General features: G+C 36.8%; 1 protein-coding gene across 1 annotated transcript in view; it reads right to left on the reverse strand.

Annotated features, from left to right (window-relative positions):
* The window catches only part of LOC128785029 (regulating synaptic membrane exocytosis protein 1-like), a 160186-nt gene extending 147285 nt beyond the window's left edge, over nucleotides 1-12901 (reverse strand). Inside the window, exons 1-2 of the mRNA XM_053937106.1 lie at nucleotides 12564-12901; nucleotides 9458-10329 (exon numbers count right to left, since the gene is read on the reverse strand). Of these exons, the coding sequence (XP_053793081.1) occupies nucleotides 9458-10329; nucleotides 12564-12901 (1210 nt within the window). The remainder of the gene's footprint in view (nucleotides 1-9457; nucleotides 10330-12563) is intronic.
* Between the last annotated feature and the right edge of the window lie 7067 nt (nucleotides 12902-19968).

Consider the following 19968-nt stretch of genomic DNA (forward strand, 5'->3'; position numbering starts at 1 on the left):
ACAGCTAATATCATATACATTAAGCTAGGACCTGATATGCCATCAGAACCTCTGTGTAATGGAATTTCAGTACATCCTTAAATTCTCTGCAGATCTGCATTGAAAACTGCAAAATAATCCCATGCTAATTATGGCCCAAATGAACCATACAATACATATTTCTCAATTTACTCAATGGAGCAAGTTAGACTTGGTCCAGTCTGCACATAAGGTACAGCAAAGACACAGGTGTCAAAGTAAAGAATGCTGATATTTTCTTTCTTTAAATAGAAAAGGTCATGAGAGAGAGGAAGAAAATGTAGAAAGAAATTATTCTAAATATAATATTTTATTAGCAGTTCCCTCATGGCTTAAAAGAATGTGTAAGAAAATATTTAATTTTGAGGGTCTAAAACAATTCTGATGTAAGCATGCATTTACTGCGTAGCATCACAGTATTTCCAAGACATCCACTCTCCTACAAAAGAAGTTTGAAGTTGTTTAACAATTAGAAAGCTCTTAATATACAATTTTAGCAGTCAGTCAAGGGTATATGCTGAAGATCTCAGGCATAAGAGAGAGGTATTTTTAAGACGTTAGACATGTACAAATGCAGAGATTTAAAGTGCTGGAATACCTAAAAAAGTAACCAATTCAACTCACAACATCTAGAGCAGCTGGGTATCTACAGAGGGAGTGGTGAACTGACTAACAGCATGTTGGACCAGCAGAACATAGGTCCTGGCTGTCTTCTACATGCCTAAGCCAACCAATAATCGCTGTTGCATATTACACTTCGCACATGTCGTGCTTGCAGACATTCTATTCTCACAGCAAACTTATGTAGGAAAGACAAAAACACGTATCAAACTGAAAATAGAACTGTAAAACTCTGCCCTGTCCTTACGTATCTTCAAGCTGAATGGTGAAAGAAAACTGTCTCCCTTTAAACTAAACCCTTAGAAGAGTCCTTTTTTTTTGGACCAGAAAACAAACATGTTAAGTTGTCAAAATCATTAAGGTCTTAAAAATAGCGAGATGGGGGTGTAGAAAATGAAAAGAGCAGAAATGTCCAATGCACACAAATATCATGCTGTTGTATCTTTTAGAGGTGGCACCATCAGTAAAACAAACAAATTAACAAAGTCAAAACAAAACCCCACAACATTTCTAAATGGCCCACAAAACCAAAATAGCCAAAAACAAACTGAAAAGACACCAGCCCAAAGGATGAAAAAGGCTGTAACATCTCAAAAAATGAAAGGAAGAGTTTCACAATATTTATAAGCAAAGAAATATACATACATTAATCACTTTGATACCTGACAAGAAAACCAAACAGGCAGATAAAAGGGTAATTTAGCTGATTAGCAGCAAATTATTATGTAGTGAAAACGGGCATTTAGGCTCACAGAGGCAACCTGCAGCTATCTACAAGAGAACGCAAGCATGTCAGAGGACACCAGAGCATAACCTGAAATTCTGCAGGATTCAGAATAAATGGACCAAAAAGGTACTTAGCAATAATATGTCCTTGCACTAAATAAACATTCTAATTTATTATCATCAAGGCAAGCTGGAGTCTCAGTCATGCACTGAAATCTCATAAAATTAGGCAATGTACAATCATAAAAAGAAAATCTGGACTCCACTGAACTTACAATTTAAATGCAAGGCAATAAAATGGCAGACAAATAAATAAGGAACAAGTGACTACAGCTTATACCATTGTGTTAGCCAGTGCCAAATGGGTTGTCATTCACGGTGTGCCTTTAGAGTAATCCCTGGAACAGCTGTGCCCTGCTCCAGCTAGCACTCTCTGTTTACTACCAGGCAGGACACAGGCCAAGAATAAACCCTAACTTGACAGCTTCCATACACTCTTCTCTTGAGGACTTTGAGAATGTACCACAATTCATTACTTGGCCAAAAACGTCAAAGAATGGCCCTTTCATCTGCTAGTCAGTAATTATCACCAATGGGATGGGCCTGTTTGAAACCATGACACATGTTGTGCTTGGCATCACAGGAGAAATGGAGATAAGAATCAGCTTAAGAGATTACAAAGCATAGATCGGGAGTCCCTGATTCTGAAACTCACGTGTTGTACAGGAGAAAGAAGGAACAAAGAAATCACCAGGAGAATACAAAAATGCATGAGGAAATATGGGAAAACAGTTTTCAGAGGGACATTCAAAATGGACAAGAACAGGATGAAACCATGCATATTTATTCAAAGGAAACACAGGCATCTCATAATTATTAACGCTCTTTCTGACACAATCAAGTTTTTCCTAGAGCTGTTTATCAGTATACTGATTTTAGAAAACTCATATAGACCAATCTATCTACTCAAAGCAATGCTTAAAGAAAGAAACTGGAAGGGTTGCTGTGTATTACAGCAACTGTGTTATTGTACACTAAAAAATATATGGAAAGGTATAAGAAAAATATTAGCACAAAGTACTAACCAATAATACTCAGTACCTCATAGTATAACCCTATGTTTGGATTCAATAGGATGATCAGAATGAATACACTAAGAGAAGGACACAGAATGAACATCTTCAGAAAATAACAGAATCAGATGCTTGTTTGTTCCTAGTTAACTCTATAATTAACCAAAATTAAAACCAATAACAGTGCACATATTATTCTAGAAGCCAGTAATTAATTTACCTTTTTCTTTCATAGGCTTTAATTTTGCACCCAAAGTGGGACAGATTTCCCATACGGGTGGAAAAATGAAAAGGTTTGGATCTCAGTTCCAAGACCACAACTCATCCTTCAATACACTGCACAGACCATCCAGTTATGCAGCTTTACCAAACTCAGTTTGGTTCATCTTTCACATTTCACCTTTTTCTCTAATTTCTCAGATCAAAAGAGTAACAGTAAACACTAAGTTCACATAATTGTTATGGTATGCAAAAAATAAATGCATATAAAAATACTGAGTGGCAAAAGTGTAGGGAATAATCAACCTCTGGCTGTAACACCATGCCATGTGATAAGTTACTGAGTTTTAAGTCCAGATAACTTCATAGCAGTATTTTGAAAAGCACTGCTCAGCACCCAAAATTAGGGCAAACTTTTCAAAAGCTTTTTCATCTACTTCTTAAACACTTAAAAAGTGCTCCATGACCCAGAGCTCATGCTCACATTCTCATGCCTGCTACCTGGAATGGCTTCTGTATGAAAAAAACTGACTGCTGAATGTTTTTGAGAATTGACCTTTCATGGAGAAGCCTATAGAGCTCCTGGGTTTCTCTACAAGTTCAAACACTCTCATAGCCTTTTACCTGAAAGTAAAGGTACCCTGATGTCAAACATTAAGTGTTTTTGAAGATTCCAATCCAACCATGCTTCAGTATCTGCCCTGCTGTAACGAAAATAATCATCTTACCACTGGAAAAATTCCTATCAGGACAAATTTGTAGCTTTTTCATTCATTACATGTGCGGAAGAAAAGTAAGCTACAAAGAACAAACAACTAATAAAATCATGAACTTCTGAAAAATCAAGCAACCCAGAAGACAGGGCATATTAATAGTAAAGAAACATAAGGTCTTGCCAACTGAGATTGATATGAAAGAAATCTAGACTTCATGGTTTGTGCCATCATCTTGATAAGTCAAAAGGTGCATTTCTTTTTTCCTTTTCCAAAGCCAGATTATGATGTAAATTTCTACTGGAAATAGCTCGCAGGCTGACCAAAAAAAAAAAAAAAATATACAGATAGGGATACAGTGAATTTAGTCCCAGATGTTCCCAACTTAGCTCAGATCCTGCCACAGGAACAGCAGCAGCACTTCTAACATAGAGCAATGTCAGTGCAGGCTCTGAAGAAAAATATTTTTATTTTCAGGAATCCTCCATTTCAACTGAGTAAGAAATTATGATTACAGTTTTCCTTAACTTTCTGGTTTTTTTTTTCATCCCCACTTCTTTCCTAAACTATTGAACACAATCCATCCCACCTTTCCTGATTTATCATGTTTTATAGACCTTGGTGATACTTTGCTCTTTCCTCTGAACTTCCTCTGGCATGCTCATAACCTTCTTAAGGTGAACTAGAAAAAGAGCTGTATTAGGATTGTAGAGGAAAATTCAGCCACATATCTTCATGACATCCTCATTTATATGGTTACATATTTCTCTGAAATGCAGGATATCTCGAAAACAATTTAACTTTTTCCCCCCACTCATGTTGAGCTCTTCTCACTTGTATATGCATGTACTTTAAGTAATTTCATATACACAAACCAGATTTTTTACTGCCCAACTCTAATTCAACAAGCACTTATTTACAGCTCCACAAGCACTGTAAATAATTTCAGCTGCTCAAAAGCACTGAATACTGATAGCATTGAATAATGCTAGCAATGAACAAAACTCTGAAGCTAGAGTAATTTTAAATTATATTTCCATTAAAATCTGAATCAGATGTAGGTCTAAATTACTGCAAAAGGACTAGAAGATAAATTTGGACTAATTTCTAAAAACCAACAATCTTCCTAGGAGAAAGTATTTCTTTTACACTAAGTAAAATATATTTATTTTATTTTACACTAGGTTAAATTTATTTTATTTTACACTAAGTTAAATCTCACCCACACTTTTAAACAAATTCTGCTCTGGTTTTAAAACTCCATGCCTAACTCTCCAAACAGATGTTAAAATATGCTAGCAGATGTTACAGTACAATTTGACTTGCCTACACTCCAGACTGAAAATAGCTCAGTCAAAAAGTTTAGCTAAAAACATTTCAAACCAGTCTCCCCTTCTCTACAGCCCTTTCCTGATGTTTTCTTTTGGCTCTTTTATAGGCCCTATTGCATGTGTGTGGTTTCTCTCTTAGCCCCCAAGCTACTTTCCATGTCAACAATGCTTACAGAGCTTGCAACAAATCACTGGGCCAAGGATATAATTTATTCTCTCCTTCCCCTGGGAGCATCCCCAAGCACAAGTACTGGAAGGGACCCTCAAAACACCAGAAAAGGATGGAGGAAGGGGCCAGACCCTTTCCTCCTGGAGCTGAGCCAGCACTGAAATATTTGTCAGCATCCCTTTCTGCTCCTGACCTCCACATCCTCTCCTCCTGCTCAGAACCCCCTGCCTCACACCTGGGAATAAACCAAGAAAACAGCAAGATCTCTGCCCATAACATTTTCTAACCAGAAATTAATGCCATAAGAATGAAATGAAATTAAATTGGGTTGCCTTGTTCCTCACAGTACCATGAGAAAGGCATTATGGATGAAACAATCATGTCTTCACTGAAAGAAAACAGAAAACCATTTCAGGAGTTTCTTTTCCAAAGAAGGCACCAATTCTATCATCCTCTCCTCACTCCCAAATAAATCCATTAGCAAGTATACAGAGCGAGTTTTATTTAGGTTTTCAACGTTTTACTACCAATTTGTGAGTATTAGTCATAATTTCAAGCCTAAAGTGTGTGAACAAAATATACATGTAGGCAAATATGAACAATAAGTATGCAAAATGTAAAATCATTAGAACATTTATTTACATGACAGTACTGGAGCTGTACCTCCTCCACATTGCTCCAATTTCCAACAATACTTTATCTTCCAGTTTCAAAGCTTGCATGACAAATTCTGAAGTAGATCTTGTATGCATCAATGGATTTAATAACTTTTATGCAATCTCATCTGGACACGAAGTTCTACACAAATTCTTATTTTTCAACTTCAAAGAAAATACTTTTTCCTCAAACTTATGCCAAATACAATTTGCATTCTTCACTGGATGGCAGTTGACAGAAACTATTACTTTTAAAATGAGGTCTGTATTTAATTTTTAATAGTCTGGTTTATGTTATTCTAGCCTGTCTTTGAAGCAAGTATGAATGTAATTTATGCCTTCTATATGGATTCCTTTCACCTTGCCTGGACTTCACTGGAAACACAGTCCCCCTATTGTTCAACTATTAGAGATTTCAGAAAAAGGAGTTCTACAGCCTCTATTAATAATAGAGTGAAAATGATTATCAGCAATCTGTAGTGTCCTGTAAAGGGTGTAGATAATTTGATAAGAATTTAAGATGACACTCATCAATTTTTTTTTTTTTTTTGGACACTCTAAAGAGCTCTTTCTCTAGATTTACTCCAATACGGAAACAATTTGACACAAATCTTTGGATCCTCCACCAAAGAAGTAAAATCCCAGTGGATTTCAAAAGACATTTATTTTTTGGAAAGAAATCTCCCAGTACTTGTGCATAATTTTTGAATAATTTTGAAGAAATACATATTAAGTGATTACAGTAAATAGCAGGGAATGTACTAGCTAGATTAGGTTGATTTTTTGAAGGCTTTTTGGGCTCAGAAGATAGGGTAATGCAATACTAATCTGTTTCTAGGAAATGCAAATGTTAAAAAATAACACTTGCACAGTATCTGCTTTAGATGACATTTTTGGCTATTGATTTTCAATACAGTCTTATCCACTCTATCTGTACTGTATCTTTCTCTGGGGCATCATTTGCCTTTAAACATCTCAGTAAGCTGTTTCTTACAGAAACTTCTATTTTATTTGTTCAACATAGAACTGAAAATGGTACATCTTCATTTCTTAGCTGCAGATCATTTCATATTGGCACTCAGCAAATGCAAACATTACTTTTAAGATCTTGGGGTTTTTTAAAGGGCCATTCAAAGTTTCTAACTCCATCTATATTACTTTGGCACCAGGTTTCTGACTGAAATGACATTTAGATAAGAGAAGATGGATTCCAGACCTGCCTGGGCTTATAAAGTAAAGCACTATAAACTTTGAACCTATGCACTATCTCTCCCAAGTTACAAGCAAAGAACTGAAGAAATTCTGGTGAAATTTGGTTTGTAATAGTGCTGCTAAATTGCAAAGAAAGGGATTATGACCAGGGTTATAACAGCAACATTTTAAAATTATTTACATATCTATCTATCTATATATATCTTCAAAACTAAATTCTTTTACTGTAGCATATTTTTTTTAGAGTACTGGGGGTTTTCTAAAATATTTTCTTAGGTAATAAAATCTCCTGCCTTTCCATCTATTTTTATTAAATACTCCAGAGTATTTCAAGTACTGATGAAAATGTAACTGCAAAAATAATAGGATACTTTAGTATCAGAAATGCTTCTGCTTTCTCATTTCTATTCATTTTCATTCTCATCTCTATTCTATTTTCTATCTCTTTTTTATGGGCTATACACTCCTATCTTCTAAGGCTTTCCATTTACAATCCTTGTTATGGAAAGGTCATATCAAAAATCAGGCAAAAAAATTAATGGCTAAATATCATAGCTATTAAATTAATAAATATACCTCTGCAATTAATGCATTGAATACCCCTCCATACACACACACACATACACACACACACACATTTATGCTGCCAGTTAGATACAAAGTCCCAAGGAATGCTCAACAACATAAATCATGTATGTTGAGGTCAGTGGTCAGACAGGTCCCTAACATAATTCTATGAATAATTTTAACTCAAATGCAGTGAGGTAGCACTCTGATATGACATGAACCATGGTCTCCACTCTGTAAAGGGGGACCCTAAATATGTGTCTAGGAGGTAACCAAGAACTTGATTCAGTCATTGAGAACATAAGCCTTTAGCAACATTCGAAATTCTCTGGAATTCATAACACTAAAGGAAAAAAACTCAAGCCTTAATGTTTTGAGAGTACACTGGGAAATTGGTCAAAAGCTGAGATCAATGTCATGAGCCTGAAAGCAGCTAATAACACCAACTACATCAACGTCATTATGTCAGTAACTTTCAGCATGGACTTGACTTACATAACAACAACCTTTCAGTTTATAATAACCTACACTGATTATGGGAAATTCTGTCTACTGCATTAGCAACCTCAAACTGATAAACATAATGAAAGCAAAAAAGATGGAAAAGAAAGGCTGTATTACTGACTTCTACTACCAACAGATGGAGTCAGGGAAAATTACACAAATCCAAATGTCAGCTTAAAACATTGCCACAAAATAAGGGAAAGAGATGTGCTGTTTTAGAAAGACAGGATAGTTGAGACTGGAAGGGACCTCTGTAAGTCTCTAGTTCAAATACCCTCCCTCAAAAGTTGTGCCAGCAGAGCAGATTGCTCAGGGCCTTCTCCATTTGGGATTTGAGCACGTCCAAGGATGGAGACTGTACAAATCTCTGTGTGATACATTCCAGTATTTGACAAAATTCAGTCAAATAAGTGAGGGGTTTTTTTATTATGTTTGAGTGGAATCTGGAATAAAGTTTCAGAGTATGATCACTATTCCTTCTTAAAAATGAGCAGAAAAGCAAGTTTCCATATTTTGAATGGAAAAGCTCATGATTAGAAAGTTAAAACAAGCAGTTAATCAGATGGGATAGGAGAGAAATCTGCTATCTTTGCTATGTATTCCTGGAGCTTTAGGTGATGCTAGGAGACCATAACATCAGATAAAGAAAGACAGACAGGTTAACATATATGAATCACAGACATGTCAGGAAACAGTGCCAGGAACTAAAAGGCAATGCAGACAAGCCTTTGGCATTTTCAGTATGAATACCAGCAAGAAACTTTCAAGGTACAAACACAGATAGTTGAAGTAAGGAGCTAAAAGCTACTTCCAAAGACACAGAAAGCTTTCATCTCACTGTACTGTCATCTAAAGACAAAGCAGGATTATAAGGCTGTTGCTAAATTCTGCCAGTCTTTTCTGACATTGCTTATTTTATCTGCTCACAGTTCCTAAATTTGATTAATTTCTTCAGCCAGAAGAAAGGCTTTGTTTAAAAGCACACAGTGTACTACAACTTACTCCTTGCTGCTGAGTGTTACCATCAACAGATGAAGACAAACTGAAATAAAAGACTTTAAACATACTTCTTAGCTCAAGAGAAAATTCATCTAGACAACAACTTTGTCAGTTCTCATTTCTTTTCTACATAACACTCCCTTTGCCCCATATCTACTTGTCCTCAGTAACAATGAACTCTGCTAGATTTTTGATATTTTATTAAATGTAGTAAAAATTTGCATATCTTATGATGCTTTATAATGGTCTCCTCTGATTGTTACAGAAGTCACTTTTAATTTCAATCCATCCACAGAAAACTGTTCTACATACAGACAAAAGAATGAAGTAATGACCAAAGGAGTACAGATATCATCAAGAGAGTAGACTAGAACCCTTGAATTCTGTCACTTCCAGGTGAAAGAGGGAAGAGAATGAAAAGGAAACTCATCAGCTGATGCTACCTGTAACCACCTCATCTAAGAATGCAAAAGGAAACATTGTAAAGCACATGTAATCAGGTATAAGACACTTCTCAATTGGCAAAAAAAAAAAGAAAGGCAAGGGGGAAAAGTGTATGATTAAAAAGAGGAGAAGAGAGAGAAAAATACAGATTTTTTTTTTTTTCCCAAATCATGGCCATGTGCATAATATACAGAAAAGTCCTTACCTTTTTCACTGACACTTTCACTTTCTATCTCCACATCTTCACAGCTAGTATATTCTGGTGTTGATGCCCCTTCTTCCTCTGAGCTACTAACTGACATCTGCCTTTTCTTTCCGCCTCTTTTTGCTCTATGAGGCTTTGGAGGGGATGGCCGCACTGATTCCGACTGGTCAGAGCTAAGGGAATCATTCCTTAGCATGGTCTCCATTTTCTCCCGCTTTGCTTTTCGCATGAGAATAGCAGAGCTAGGATCAAGGCGGCTCTGTTTTATAAAGGAATCGTGGTTCTTGTATTCTACGTGTTCTATAGGAACTGGACTATGCCTGGGAGTTGGTGGGCTATGATTAGTTAATTGTTTAGAAACAGAAATTCTTACATCACCTGTTCTGTCTATAGAGTACGACCTCTGAGTTTCCACAAGAGATTTTCTGTCCTGAGTTCCCTGTAATTGTGAGCGTTTTCCTAATTTATTCTCAGGTACCTCCGCTTCCTCCATTTCTGTGTGTGGCAAAGCTACATCACTGTGTCTTCTCTCGTGTCGTGCTTTAGAAACTTTGGCGTGCATGCGCATCTGCTGCTCCTCAGGGTGTGGTTTTACAGGGTATCTTGCCAGATTGGGGTCACTCCTGTAACGGGTATGATATTCATCTTCCTTCCTTTGTTTTTCATCATCAGGCACTTTGCCTTCCTCAAGTTTCTCTGGCAAGTCTGGGTAATCCTGTGACTTGCCTTTCTCCAGCCTTCTACCTTCATGCCGCTCTTTACGCTCCCTGTCATCTGTTGGTCCTTCTTTTTGAAGTGAGGATTTTGGCACACGCTTACGCTCGCTCTTTACACCTTTGCCATTCTGGTCAGAAACCAACACTGCTTTCTTCCTACAACAAAAAGGAGTACAGTATGAAGAACCGAATGGAAAATAGAAATACTTACATACAGTTATGGAAAACAAATTCAAAACCAGGATAAGCTATGGCAAAACAGAAAATACTGAATCCATTAACACAAATTAAATCTATTAATCCTTCCATCTTATTTTTATTTTCCAATAGCAAACAACTTCCAGAGTCCACAAAAACATAAATTATGAATGGTCCAATTAATGAGTAAAATCAAAAACGAATATTGACATGGATAATTTACCCATGTAAGTAAGAAGACCCAGAGTTGTCTTTGTAGCAACTGCATCATTATGACAGAGTACTGGAGTATGTTCTCCATTTTTCTGGCAGCAGTCATGAGAGTTACAGATTAACCACAATTCACTTCAAGTGCCCTGACAGCATAGATATAAATACCACCAAATGGAGTATCTACAACAATAATATTCCAGAAAGAAGTAATATAGATATAAAAAAATGCAAAAGACAATATATCCGGAAATAGTATTTAAACTAATTTGATTTATCTTTGAAGGTCTAAAAAGAAGTGCCCATTTCAGAAGCATGTAAAGGAATGCAAATTGATTTCCTGAGATAAATTAATGGCATTCCTTTCTCCAGTAATAAAGAGGATGAGAAGTTTATTTCTCTGTGCAGACATAAGTACAAAACAATAAATCATGAGGCTGCATGATTTTTTTTTCTCTTTCATATTCTGCAAGCCAATAAGCAAGCCAAATAATCATAAAATTCCCTTATGCTGGATATTTTTGTTTCTCTCATCATTCCAATTGCCCTTTCATTTAGCAGTTCACATATGAATCCATTGATTTTGAAGAAGGAGGAACACAGCTATACAGTGTATTTGAGAAGAATGCACACTGGTATGAAGTCACTAGGACTTTGTTTTGTGGCACTGAATCTTCCCTTCCACAAGTGACACATCTCTTGTGTCAAAAGAGATGTGTCACTCACAAAGAACAAAGTTGGACATCATCCACATTAAGTTCCCTTCTCCTTTTTTTTTTTTTTTTTTTTTTCCCATCTCATGTTCCTCCAGAGTTTTTGGTAATTAATGGGACCTGAGCTTACTACAGATAGTCTTTAATCAGAATGCTTGGAATTTGTTTGAAACTCTCAGTGATAAGTGATAAGTGAAACTCTCAGTGATAAGTAAAGAACACTAATTTTGTATAACTAATAACTAATAACTCAGTTTTAGGCAGCAAAGCAGAAATATAAAGTGTTTTGCTGCCCTAAAAGTTACAACTGCTCTGGGGGCCTTCCCTGTGTTGAGGGACAAAAGTCAACAGAATTATGGGAGGGCATCACTTACACAATACATATATGTAGCACTAACCTGAATTTGGTACAGCTAAACCCAGACAGATCTCACCCATATAGTAAGTTACTAGCCACTGCTCATCATCTATTTTCAGCTCCCATAGCTAGGGGGAAAAAAATCACCAACCATTCTGGCCAGAATCTGGAGAATCTTCTATGGCAGACTCCTGTTTTGTCACAGGCTCCCTCCTCAACTGCTCTGCCATCTGCCAGGCAGCAGCCAAAAGAACAGCACCTTTTTCATTGCATTAGCCTCTCCTGATTTGCTGCTTCTCAACCCATTCATCACATGGAATGCAGCTCAGGAACTACCTCATTTACCCACCTAAAATAGTTTGCTTCTGGTTGCTTTATTCTTGCAAACAATTTGCTCTGAATTCAAGATGGTACTATTGCTGTTCTACACGAATGTTAACTTCACACATGTAATTGAGGTCTTTTAACTGCATTATTTCTAATAAAATAGGAAGTATCATTGATGAAGAGATAAAACAAGGTTTTCTGGAAAAATTCCACAGGGTGCTTTCTTAGGTGCGGATTTTTCATGAGAGTGTTGCTTTAAAAATTCAAGAATGCTAAAGGTTTGCTCTTTGCTTAATAACTTTAAAGTATCAGTCAAATTTAAAATTTACAAGTAACCTACAATTCCATATTCAAAGTGTACATCAAAATGCATTGAAGTATATGGGAATATCCATAAAATACATTTTTTTTTTCTTATTTTTGTTGCACAGACTAAAATAGACAATGTATTTTCTAGCAAAAATTTTTCCTTCCCTGGTCAGTAAATCAATTTACTCTTTCTTTTTGCACAGTAGTCAACATACAGACGGCCCAACTGAACTAGCATTTAGCATTGTAGGCTCTATCTAGCCAGAAAGCATTACCTCTCTTTTGGAGGTTCACTTCTAGACCTTGAAGCTTGCTTTTGGTCCGGGCCCATAGCCGGCTGTGACACTTCTGCTCCTTTCCTACGGTCAGGCTGCGCACTGGAAGAGGAGATCTCCTGTGATGAGGCAGCTGCTGTACTTAAGGGAGTCTGTGACCTCGATCGCTCTTGAAGTCTTGCTTTCTTTTCTCTCGGTGCATCCGAGCTTGCGCCCGTCGCTGTATCACTCAGCGTTCCGTCCTGACTGGGTGACGGCTGTGGTCCGCTTCCAAAAAACCACGCTCCAGATTTCGTTAGGATTTCTTGTTGCTTTCGACATAAATTGCATACCCACATAACCTAGTTGAAGACAACAAGAAGAGTCAGTGCAGCTACCTCCCAGAGCCTGGAATGCATGCTCACTACCGCCGAGCAGGTACGACCTCTGGCTCTCTGAGCTAGTGAGGCTGGTGCTCATGACAGGACCAGAACATGCTTCTGCACTGGCTACAGCCAAGCATCCTAGAGGCACATGCTATGCGAGCTTCTCCAAAATGTGTTGTCAATATACATCAGTCCTACCTGTGGCAATCCTCCCTCAGCCCAGCCCTAGTTCTCCTCTGAACAGACACCGACAACGTGACCAGTGCTTGTTGGGGGGGTTGATGCAGCGGGGAGTGGGTTGGGTTTTTTCCACTGGTGTGGATCACTGTTAGGACAGACAAGCCCACCAGACCGTAAACAGGACTTGTACCTCAAGGGGCAGCGTCCTGCCCAGCTAACTCCCAACTTCTGTGGTCACAGCAAATTGACACGGTATTTTCTTGTGAATTAATTTTCTCACATTAAATAACTCCACATTATTCTGCAAATAAATTCATTATGTACCGTGAATGATTTTAGCTACACCTACTGCAACTACTTAGAGGTGTAAAGTAAAACCTTAAGAAATCTACTAACAGAAAAATAAATACACCAGTTAAAAGAATGCAGAAGTACCATATTTTGTACTACTTGCAAATTATCATCATAATCTCTTTGAGTTATAGCTGCAAATAATAAATTAACAAACATGTGTCCCGGTAAATCACAATTAAGTTGTGTGCCTAGACTGTGGTGCCTAAGATTTTTTTTTAAATTGGAGGGTTTCATTCCTACACACAGATATACAGGAGCACACACATTAAAGCAAGACTCTATGTTTCCAGCCTGTATACTGTAGATACAGTCTTAAGTACAAGAGCAACTCACCAGAGAAAAATAAATGGTTAATCAAGACTAAAGTATGTGAAAATTAAAGAAAAAATTGAGACAAATAAAAAAGCAGTTTTCAGAAAGAAGAAGAAATGGGCAAAATGAATGAAGGATATAGAACGGAGAGGATTTTTTTTTCAGCAATAAAAATAGAGATGAGAGGAAACAAAGCGGATTTTTAAGGAAAATGGTAAAGAGAATCTCTTAATTTAATATGGAAAGTATATAGGAATGGGTAAAATTGCAATGAGGCTAAGAAGGACGACAAAAGTTGGAAGGAAAAATATGCTTGAATTATTTTGTGTAAACAGGAATGATGCAACAGTCACAAAATTATACAGTGCTTAAAATAAAAAGGAAGAGTAAAAAAAAACACTTCATGGAAGAAATCGAAACAGGACAAAGTTCTATTATGGAGCTCTTTTACTCTCTGGCTTGTGAAGGTAGTGCATGGCTTACAAGGCACAATGAAAACTTCAGGCATTTTACATATTTAAAATAATTAACATTTATTTAAAACACTCTAGAATAGACTATCTTTTTAGGTCTGAAGACTACATCAGAACTTCCAAGTGCATTCCTGCACTGTTTGACCAAACCACACAGAGAAGATATCCAGCTCTTTACCCTCTGTCAGAATTGTACCTTTATCAAAAGATGACTGTTATTTTTCTTCTATTTAAGAAGGATAATAAAATATCTACTAATACATTAATTTAAAAAGACCCAACCTTAATAAAAAACTACAGTTATTTCAATAGGGGCATAAACATATATCATGATGAAAACAAATAACACTTAGTAGGATAATAGAAACAGCAACTTTGACAAAGATAAATTCTAGATGTTTAAAAAACAAAGCCCTTGATTCTGAAATGTCTAATTTATTCCATCTAGTACACCTCAAAAACCAGCAATTCACTTTATTAGACTATGTGTTCTAAATAGAACAGACTTTTAGTCTATCAGATTATTATTACAGGTATTCAAAAAAACCAGCAAGACTAACGGAAAAAACCCACATTTTAAAATGTTTTTATAGGATCTGCCACAGCTGTTAGTTCATTAGACAGCAAAAGTGTGCATGCAAGTGTGTCTGTGTATAAAATCTATGTCAATGCTATAAACCAAGGTCAGTAACAAAAAATTGTCATTACTTGTATTTTATCAGTTTCCAAGAAAGGCTGAAAAAAGTGTAAATAAAAAAATTAGTCAACTAGAGTTTGTTTAAAGGATAAGAAATACTTAAGTAAAAGTAAATTATCCTAATTAAATTGCACACATATGCAATATGTATGCCAGCCTAGTAACATACTTCCTTTACATCTTAATGCATTCAGTAATTTTAAATATGTATAAATTATGTAATAAAATTCAAGAAAATACTGTTAATTTGCATAATCACCTTTGATACTGTAATTAATTTTATGCAAAATATTATGAGATACAAACAAATAAGAATAGCTAATGCACAAAGAGACTCCCAAAAATACAGACTACTGAAAGAAGAAATAGTAGACAAGTAAATACAAACCCATTTTCTTACAGCTATTTTTAAACTCTGTCTCTTGGATGGACACAATACATACCAATCACCACAGATTACACATGTAGAAAATCTGTATTATACTCACATAGAAGCTATATATAACCACCCCTGTTGAGGAATCTCTTCCAGAATTAAAAAATGCTACAGTTGCCTTGAGATCTTTATGGTCCAAAAGGAAAAATAATAAAAGCTCTTCTTTAAGAGAAAAAAAAAAATCAAAAATTGAGGTGACAGAAGAGTTTCAGTGACAAAACTGTATATTGAAAAACATTTTTAGAGAAGTATGTGGAGCAAGCAATTCAGCAGCATGCAGGAATTATATCCTGATTGAATATACTGGGATGTGGTCCAAACTAATCTAAACTAAAGCAGGTCTGTGTAATAACTTATCTTAACAATCCACAGATGTTAGGCAACCAAACAAATGCTCTGATGAAGGATTACACTTCTCTAATGTGGCTTCTGGACCTCCACGTGATGGATCAGTAAAATGAAGACAGTAAGACAATTTTACTCTGGCCTGTCACTTCAAAAATAGTTTCTGTTTACTCTCCTCTGGACAGTGAGCTCTGATGAAGTGCTACATTAAGTCATTCAAGACATCCAGAGTCTGGTTTTTGTTTCTGGGTTTGTTTCTGGTTTATTGCATCCTTGCACACGTCAATGTGATTTCACACGTGAAGCTATCAAAGAGAACCAGTAAAAGGGTGTTTTTCATTCAAAGGGTTCATATGCATGGCTCTGGAAAAAGGTGCATTTTCACAGCATAGCAAAGGGTTCTGGGCTTTACTGCTACATAACAAAAAAGACCAGTGGCACACACAGGACTCAGCACATGTGGGTCAACAGTTCCCACACAGATTCATGTGAAAACTTGACAGGCTGCGTGAAAACATGCTAGAAGGATCCCATGCTTGCCTTCATGTGGCAGAGTATTTCATTCACAGAAAAAATATGCCTCAAACTTACTCTTACAGGTACTGCTGAATGTGATCCACAATGAGGAGGAACAGTATTCCTGTACTAACACAACATGAAATTCCAACTTGAAAGAGCCCATATTAAGGAATATAAATATATATATATATATATATATATATATATATATATATATATAACTATACACACAGAAAAAACATTTTCAGTTACAAAAATAAGAACAATTCTACACAGTTACATATTTCAAACCTGCACTTTAGAATGCAGAAAAAAGGCTTTTTTTCAAATTCAAATTTGGAAATTTCCAAACATGCACTGGGAGGCTAAAGTCACATTCTGTGGGGCATAAAATTATACCAAATTTACGTGACACATGCCAGGCAAAACTCAGACTTCACCCAAGCCCGGATTCTGAGGAGGGTCCATAAGGAGCACACTCCTTTATGCTTCCTGAGTTTAGAAATTGAAATCCCACAGTTAGGATGACTCCCATGCACCCTGCTTCATCCCTGTGCAGCAAATGAGGTAATAAGTGTGGTAATAGAGCAGGCCACAAGCTCTTCCTTACTGAACCTTCACACTACCTAAATTATTTCCCTTCTGAAGGATGTACACAGTACATTTTTTGAGGTTGTTGATTTAATGTACATTCCTTCTGTGCACTTTCAGAAGACACTGGTTATTTCAGACAGATCTAATTAGGCAGACCCTCTTCACTGCCTCAGGAACCATTAACTTCAGCAGAGCTCTGCCAGCACCCTACAACTTATCTCTTGAAAGTCAAACAGAAGAAACAATAACAATTACCTCCTACAAAATTTTCATTCACAAAACTAAGTTAGCTTATGCATCACTTAATGTTTTTGAGATAACATAAAAACATGCAGCAAACCATGAAATTATTATACAGCATTGCATTTATCTCTTCTGCTATATCAGAATGATTTCTGCAATAAAATCCTAGCTAAATGTTGTGATTGCTTCACTCCATTAAAATATAAATAAATAAAGCTGAAATCTGCTCGAATAGTTACATTAGTCCAAAATCTTAATAAATAAACAACTCTGCCTTTCTAATGAATGTGTGCTCCTGAGTCCAAGTTTACATTAAATATATTTTTCAAAATGTACAGACAGCTGGGTGCATCCAATAGATCCTGCTCAGCAAAAGGGAAGGTCTTCTCCCCAACTCCCTCCTCTTTCTTCCTATCTGGGTTTGTTCTCTCCCTTTCTTGCTCACAGGAAGGTTCCCTGTGCCACATACTCACTTGTATACTGTTCCTTGTCAGTCAGGTTCTCCCAGGAGCCACTTGTATTTAAAAACATTGCAGAAACTTATCTGTATTTTCTTAATCTGGTTTCATTCCCTGTCACATCTATTTTTTTCATGGAGGGAATGATGAGTTGTGAAATCATGTGAGCAGAAACAAAAGCAAATGGGGATAAGGGCATGTTTTACCTACAGCACTGTCTCAGCATCTCCCATTAAATTACATCTTGAAATGACACCAATACTGGCACACTAGACTTGCACAGAAACATTTTTGAGCACTGAAGCCAAATGACAAAAAATAATCAGTCTCTGTGCTAGGATCTCTGCTCTACTTCAAAGCAAGGTGACTCCAAACAAGTTGCTTCCTGGAGGTGCACCACAGAACACTCCAACTCCCCACCTCCCAGGAAAAGTTGGTAAGAAAATGCTAAAGGCAAAAGACCAAGGCTACACAAGTAGCCTTGTGTCAGTTTACTCACACTGATACTCTAAAACTTAGGAATAGTCCCAGATTTATTAGTAAAGAAGTAACTGAGGAGTCTAGGTTCTGGTTTTTCTAAAGCCTCTCCCTAGACTGAAGGGCTCTACAGGACTATGCAATTCTCTGCTGCCCACCTCCCCAATCAGGGAGAGGACCACTTTGCCCATGCTGATGGTCATCAGACATACAGGGCTCAGCCATCTCAGGAAAGTGATAATAAGCCATTTTAATTTAGTACTCTCTGTTCTTCCATTCCTATGGAATCTGCTTCTTCCAGAGCAGACTTTCTTCAGAATTCAGGTTTTCAGCTAGATATTTTTATTCCAGTTTGGCAAGAAAAGGAAGATTTTGCAGACAGTGATTGGGTTCTTTCCTATTTTCTGTCCACACCCTACAACAATGTGCTACCTCGCTGGACAAATGCAATAAAAATTTGCACAGGCATGGAAGTTTTCAGATGATTATATTCTCAAAAGGTACATAAAACATGAAGCTCTATAAAAGTCCTATAAATATTTCATTAGTGCAATCTCTTTTGGCGTCACAGAATCGACATGGCAATTCAACCACAAGGAATTTCATAGGAAATGAGGCTGCTCACAGAACTACCTGTTGCCTTAAAGCCTATGGTGCAATTGACAAGCTTGGCTGAGAGCTTCCAGGAGGGATGTTTAGAACTCTGCCTTACCAGAATTTTCCACTTGCACAAGAGACTGCACCTCCTACTCTTTTTCTGCTTGCCTTTCAGTTAGCTGAGATGTTACATTTTCAGATGAGAGTCTATGTGTACAGATAAGGATTGAAGTAAGATGCCTAAATTGTTTCTGTCTACACTGAAATTACTATAGGCATGTCAGGTGTTTAGGTCTCCAGCCAAAGAGATTCCACTCAGTTTCACATAGAAACAGTGAAATAAAATAAGATCCTGTGTCTAATGATAGCCTGGTGCCTGTAGCAGTAGAGTCAGCATATCCCACCTTGCTGCCACAGGATTTAGGTCCCATGTGTAGCCATATGTCTGTGTCTTATGTACATAGGGCATAAAAAATGGCATCAGATGCATACTTTTAGGCAACTGAGCACACAGTTCATGTACTGGTCCTAATCATGTTCCTGGCCTAGGTTCCTAAATCCACAGCTAAAAACTGCCTATAGGAAGGGGAAAAGATGCAGTGGGGCAGTGATTCAAGGAGTTAACATCAAAAGGGCATTTCAGGCTAGTTTTATTGCAACTGCTGTTAGCAACAATGTTACTAGTCATTTGAAGATTAAAAAAGAAAAGAAAAAACACCTTTCTTCACATGCCCTTCTGCCAAAATCTCTCAGCTACTGCTGCCAGTCTTTCAGAAAGCTGCCGACAACTTACCCAAAAATTAAACGTTATCTAGAATAATCCTGCAGCAAACTGAGTGTTGGAACTCAGAGTCTTAGGCAACTATAAAGTAACAATATGAAATATCATCTCTAAACAGCTCATAGCCATGTTCCAGACACTACTGCAATGTACTTCTCTGAGAATATCTTTGGAGTTCAAGGAAGAAAGCAAACTCACTAGTGGTGAAGGCGGCAGTTGTGTCTAAAAATTCACACCAGCATATTTACATACAGTAATTTAAATATTCTTCCCCTGCAAGTCCTTTTCTAAATCTGTTACACAAAGAAATTAGTACCTGGTACTAAAAAAATACCATGAAAACTGCATTCTCATGGGTACAGCTGTGATCTTCTAAAGCAAGACTATAGGTCGTTTTCCTCATAAATTAGATACTTTTTCAACTTTGTTTCTCTTGCCTGAATTTCTTTCCTTTTCTTCTGATAACATAGTAGCCATGAATGCTAGTCACATTTTCTGTAACATCAATCTCCATTTTTCACAGACCATTAAGTTACCCTAGAAATTATTATCTCACTGATAATTTTTATGTATT

This window comes from Vidua chalybeata, chromosome 3 (assembly GCF_026979565.1).
Source record: "Vidua chalybeata isolate OUT-0048 chromosome 3, bVidCha1 merged haplotype, whole genome shotgun sequence".
NCBI lineage: Eukaryota > Metazoa > Chordata > Aves > Passeriformes > Viduidae > Vidua > Vidua chalybeata.